The sequence below is a fragment of the Vespa mandarinia genome, chromosome 16, assembly GCF_050613455.1.
Source record: "Vespa mandarinia isolate Hongniang chromosome 16, ASM5061345v1, whole genome shotgun sequence".
NCBI lineage: Eukaryota > Metazoa > Arthropoda > Insecta > Hymenoptera > Vespidae > Vespa > Vespa mandarinia.
In genome coordinates this window covers 1,284,719-1,291,429 of record NC_140825.1, presented here as the reverse complement: position 1 = coordinate 1,291,429, position 6,711 = coordinate 1,284,719, and the positions used below count along the sequence as shown (strand labels likewise).

Sequence of the window (6,711 nt, the reverse complement as noted above, 5' to 3'; positions counted from 1 at the left end):
CTGAAAACATAATAAGATGTAATCAAACACAATTGTACATTAAAAAATTTATAGTAGCTATTAAATTCAATTTCTATTAAAAAATACGAAATTATATCAGTGAGTATACATAATTCAGCACCAGTTATATATATGTATATATATATATATATATATATATATATATATATATATATATATATATATATATCATGTGTCAAAAAGAATGACGCTGCAGCATATGTATAAGGATTATCAATTTGTTCAATATTTTGTTCAGAAATAATTAATAATACACACATACGGATAGACAGACAGACAGACAGATATACGCACATACACTCATATATATATATATATATATAATCTTTAGATCACGCAAAAATGCTTCTAATATGCAAATAGGGATAATTTATATTTCAAATAGAAACTGTTTATTAAAAAAATGCATTGAAAACATATTTTTAAATGATTATTAAATGTTGCAGCAATAATTCATTAAATACTGGTGCATTTTCCTATATGTGATACTTTACTGTTAATGTTTTATAGTTAGGAAAGTATTTATTTATGACGAAATTTTTTTTCTTTTTTCATTTTTTTTTTTTTTTACTTCTTTCTCTAAGATATACCATTTATGAATATAAATTATAATGGACGAATTAATATTTTTGATTTGTAGGTGTACAAATTCGTATTATTATTATTATTATTATTATTATTATTATTATTATGATTATTATTATTATTATTATTATTATTATTATTATTACTACTATTATTACTATTATTATTATTATGCTTGATGTATTTGTATATGTGATATAGAATAATCTTGCACACAGAAATAATTAATTAGGTATACCAACGAAAAATGACATATAAGCTAGATTTTTCATAAACTGGCCCAAGTTATAACAGTATTTATATACCTGTGTCATAGTTATTAAATGGAAAATATTAAATCGAAATATTAAGCGAATAAAAAAAAATACTAGTTGAATTAAAGTTGTCTGCAATTGTCTCTGTCCAAAAGAATTACGTGTAAAAGTGCTAAAATATTAGAATTGCGATATAATAAGATTTAATTGTCTATTCGAAAAATTCATGATCTTTTTTAGGAAAGCGTGTAATTTGTAAAATCAAGTTGTGTTTATTTTTCCTCGAATTACTGTGTATGGTGTAAATATTATATCGAATTTATAATAAGATATGGAGAACATACTTTTTTATTATTCTGTGTATATGTATACAGATTTCTTATAATATTGACTCTGCTATATTATTAGTATTTTCTTTTAAAAAATGAAATTATATAATGAGCAAGTAATAACTTACGTAATTGTAATTATCTCGTATAAGTTATATAGATAATATTTGTATAAGTATTTTGTATTTATTTATACTTTTATTGTAAATGATGATGCATCTCGTCCATATGTAAGAACTTGTGAATTAGTTGCAGCTTATATAGAGTAAACCATTTTTCTTGGCTATTTTATAGAGGTCTTTCATTATTTATTTAATTGCACATTTACTTTTTATATATTTGATTAAAAAGAACACTCTATGTAGTTTAATTTAATAAATATTAATAATATTAAATATTAAAAATATATACTTCAACCTCTTTCTATTATCATAAAATTTGTTTTTGCAGAATAGTTTATCAACGTGCAAATCTATAGAGTAGTTCGTCAATGTACGAATTTTAATCATTGACAAACCACTTCGTAGATGTAATGTCGAGTTCAATCGCTCGACAATGTCCAAGTCGAGTATCGATCGACAAACTTATGTCAAGTGTGACTAGAAAAAGTGCATGTCGAGTACTGGTTGACAATGTGCATGTCGAGTAATGGTCGATAATGTACATGTCGCATAGCGGTCGATAATGTACATGTTGCGTAGCGGTCGATAATGTACATGTTGAGTAACGGTCGACAATGTGCATGTTGAGTAGCGGTCGACAATGTGCATGTCGAGTGTGACTTGACAAAGTGCATGTCGAGTAACGGTCGACAAAGTGCATGTCGAATAACGATCGACTATGTGCATGTCGAGTATGACTCGACTATGTGCATGTCGAGTGTGACTCGACAATCATTGATGAACTATTAGGTAGATATATAAATCATTGCCGAACTGCTTCGTAGTTATACCTTGAATCATGAATAAATTATACCGTAGACATTAATAGTTAAATATTTGAATGATAATAGTTAAATTGTTAATTAAATTAATATTATCTAACATTAATTAGATATTTCCCAATAAATGTTATATATCATTGTAAATTATTTTACTGATTTAAAAATCATACCAAACTAGTATTTATTGAAATGAACAGCGACATTGAAAGTGCTCAGTAAATAAAATATCTTATCTTATTTCATTTTAGAGTGCCTTTATTTATATAGAGTTATGCAAATGTAAAGTGTTAATGTGTTATATAATGTTCTTCATTTTCACAAAAAATACATGAATATCTATGCATTTTCTCTATATTATTTCTTTTGTGTGTATATGTATATATATGTATATATATATATATATATATATATATATATATATATATAAAATTACTTTTATATATATATATTTATTGAGATTAAATAGATAGAATAAAAATATTTACCTGGATTACTATCATTACATTTGTATATGTTTGTGTATGTGTATGTTATGTTCGTGTATATATTATATATAATTATTGTGTGCATTATCTAATAATTTCTTAAATATTGATTTATCATTAACTTACATAATATTACATATTGTTATGTATTTACAAATGCTTATTTATGTATATCGCCTAACAAAAAAAAAATGGAATAATCTCCTTAATAACAAATCAAAGTGCATATTTACTCGCACTTTTCTAAATTATATATTTCTGTTATAATTTAAGTGTAAAATCGAACTATTTCATGATTGTATTTATTTACTGATAAGATAGTAAAAGAACATGTTTTTTCTTTGTAATATATAGATATATATTAATAAAATGCATAGTCATTGAGAAAACAAGGACATGTCGATCTGTTAATTACGAAACACACACCCACACACACACACACACACACACACACACACACATATGTACTCCTAACGTAAATTAAGCTGTTTTAATAATATTGTTTTTACATAATTTTTCATACATAACATTATACTTGTATGTTATATTATTTAAATATAATAAAACATAACATAATTATAATACACAAAATGATAACGAAACAAATGAGTGATGTATAATAATTCATGTTAAGAGTTTAAAACATAAAGTTACAAAAATATTCGTATTAAAAAGTAATGTGTATGTATAGATATCTATTAAATTTATCGATATATATGTATGTATGTATGTATGTATGTATGTATGTATATATATATATATATACAGATACATATGTCGAGTAACTTATAATAATTTCCGAATAATTTCGATTAAATTTGTTCATGTATTCTGTTTATACTTGTTGTATATGTTTTTAGTATTTTTTTTTTTTTTTTAAATCACTTGTGTGTTATGTTAATCTTATTATGTATGATTTGTACCCTGTTAATTATTTACTAATATGTCAAACATAATTTAAACTTATGTAACGAAAGAGTGTTTACTATTTAATGGTAATCAGATAATATTTTCTTTTTGTTTCTTTTTTCTTTTTCTTTTTTTTTTTTTTTTTTAATATTAAGGCAAGTAAGATACACAATAAAAAAATGCTTATACTATATTTTATCCTAAAAGCACACAGTCACTGATAATTGTACAATAATAATATGTTCTCTTTTATACAATTTATGTATATGATAATACATTGATCGATAATATTTCTTATTAATTTAAAATTATATTCATTTTTTTTTTCTTGTTTACTACGATACATCACAAATTTGTGCATATGAGTCTCTGTTGCATTGGTATTCTCATATAAATTATAAATTCTATTATACAGAGTGAAACATTTAACAGATACACTCTAATTAATTCCTAAATTATGTATTATATATAAACAAAAAAATCATGTAACTTTCGCATATACTATACATAATAATTTAGAAGTTATTCAAAGTGTGCATGTAATTGCTTCACTCTGTATTATGCATATGTATTTGCCCCAAAAAAAAAAAAAAAAAAATAGAAAAAAAATATATGGACGGCAGTAAGTGATACAATGCACGTAACTTGCTAATTCTTAATATTTTTTTTTCTTCTAAGAAATAAAAATTAAAAATGTTCATGTAACAAATTGTTACAAATAATTCTATAAAATTGATTGAAAAGGAAATGTTTTCACAATCATTTCTTTTATATTATTTTCTTTGTTCTCTTCTTTGTGTTAATTAATAATATTATATTTTTTTATAATTAATTATACAACAATAGACATTTCCATTGCATGTTCCAATACATGAAGATGTTAAATAAAAAAAAATTGTGATAATTTAATTTTGTACAAAAGAAGAGGTAATACATATTAATACATAATAACTTTAATTAAAGCCCAAACAAAATTAGGATCATGTATGAATGCATTATTAATTGTAAGTATCTTAAAATAATTTGTTTTAAAAACAAATTTTTTTATTACATATATTGTTTCTAGGAACTTGAAATCCTATAATATCAAAAGTATTTGATAATGACAGTATTATAGAAGTATGTAATTAATAATAAATAATGATATATATGACAAAATTTCTCCTTCGTTAGTTATGCATAATTTCAAAGGAGTATTGACCAAATCAATTGATATTTGATTCGATATGATTTTACAATTGCGCTTAATATATTAAAAAAGATAACTATGATGTAATATCAAATTAATTTTACATACATATGTCATAATGCAAATTTGTTTGTCTGTAATTATTTATAAATTAAAACATTTTTTCTTTTCATTTTTTTCAGTATACATTCATCACTTATCATCCAACTTCTATTAGATTAAAATAAAAAGTTTTGAACAATTATGTTTCATTGGATAATGATATCTGACACATTTGCCATAGATCGTTATGAAAATATATAAAATATATAACTACTTATAAAATACTATGTGCAGTTTGTTCAAAATTTAATGCCCATGTATTAAATATCTGTTTAAATTTTTTATGACAGAGAGAGAGAGAGAGAGAGAAAGAAAGAGAGAGAGAGAGAGAAAGAAAAAGAGAAAGAGAGAGAGAGAAAGAGAGAAAGGGAGAGAGAAAGAGAGAAAGAGAGAGAGAGAAGACATAAAAAGAATTACAGAGTATCCTAAGGCACGGGAGAGATTTACAATCAGGTTTATTGTAAATATTATCACTTACTGTTGAGATTGATTGAATTGTACACTGAAATTCTGTGTCACTCTTTCTATATCATGGTAAAACATAATTCATATGATGTAAAATTATTCATTGCAGTCCCGATAAAAGTGCAATGTGAATTCTAAATAATCAACGCCGTGTTGATTCTTACAGATATTCTGTAATAAAAAAAAAAAAAAGAAAAAAAAAAGAGAAAAAAAGGCAAAGTTTATTAATTAGAAAACATTTAATTTCACACTTCTCAAATATTTCGATTGTACTTACTTCTTGGGGTTGTACAGTGGGTACACGAAATTTTAACGTTTTCCTGAGATAATGTGCTACATCCAAAGGAAAAGATTGATCGCCTGGTTGATTGTTATTTTCAATATATTGTGTTTGTTGTTGTTGCAAAGTATAAGTCCAACCGCATACCATTGTTTCGTCAATAGAAGTTGATGATACTGGACATTGTTGCACCGTTTGCCAAAACCAAGGCATACCGCTATAATAAATAGCGATCCATATAATTAGATCGACGAATTTTAATTATATAAAAGTTATATTAATTTATATATTATAATACATACAGAAAATGTAACGTAAGATGCATATCAGGCATATGTTTAGATAATGGTATAATACAACTAATATTGTTTGGAGTATTTGGTGAGGCAGCAGTGCAATATCGTTGATCTAAGGAGACATTAAAGCTTTTGGCAACTATAAACAATTGGGGTTTAGGTTCTGGTGGTAAAGAACCAGCAGCGTTACTAGCTACTTCTCCCCAATCTGCACCAACAGTATCTCGTTTTGTCCTTTTATGTAGATATTTGTAATTGCTCTAAAAATAAAAAAAGAAAAAAAAATAAATAAATAAATCAATCAATCAATCATATATATTTATTATTGTTAAACTATATATCTACGTATATTATTAATTTTTATACTAATTATATTTAAATATGCCAGTGAGACTCGTGGAAAGAAAAACGTATTATAGAAAATAAAATAAAAAAATATTGTTCTATATATAATGAGCTACCTCTTTTACGAGAGTTTGTGTGCTAGGATCAGATGGATTAATGCCATTTTGAAAACCTTTGCTTACTTTACGCTTCTCTTCATGAATATTTAAAGGTTGCTCCAGATGATCTGCTGAAAAAAATCAAATGATAAATATATTACATATATATATATATATATATATATATATATATATATATATATATATATATATGTAATACATATGATTAAAAAAAAAGAGAAAGTATTAAAAATCTGTATTTGTTTTCAAAATATTATATATCATATGATTAAACTTACAAATAGACTTTTTCTCTGGTGGATGATCTGGTTGTGGATCTTCCAATTGATGAATTTCAGCAGAGCAACAATAAATCTATATATGAAATATATATATATATATATATATAT

At 24.2% G+C, this 6,711-nt stretch overlaps 1 protein-coding gene across 7 annotated transcripts in view; it reads right to left on the bottom strand.

The window, feature by feature from the left end:
* Positions 1-3,429: 3,429 nt before the first annotated feature.
* Positions 3,430-6,711, bottom strand: part of LOC118442147 (myelin regulatory factor) — a 38,989-nt gene continuing 35,707 nt past the window's right edge. Inside the window, exons 14-18 of one of the 7 annotated variants that reach the window (XM_085661942.1) lie at positions 6,601-6,676; positions 6,386-6,432; positions 5,865-6,118; positions 5,560-5,779; positions 3,430-5,453 (exon numbers count right to left, since the gene is read on the bottom strand). In XM_085661942.1, coding sequence (XP_085518068.1) covers positions 5,379-5,453; positions 5,560-5,779; positions 5,865-6,118; positions 6,386-6,432; positions 6,601-6,676 — 672 coding nt within the window. In that variant the 3' untranslated portion in view covers positions 3,430-5,378. Of the gene's footprint in view, positions 5,454-5,559; positions 5,780-5,864; positions 6,119-6,319; positions 6,433-6,600; positions 6,677-6,711 lie in introns of all 7 variants that reach the window. The other 6 variants (XM_085661943.1, XM_085661938.1, XM_085661939.1 and 3 more) reach the window with 6 other exon arrangements.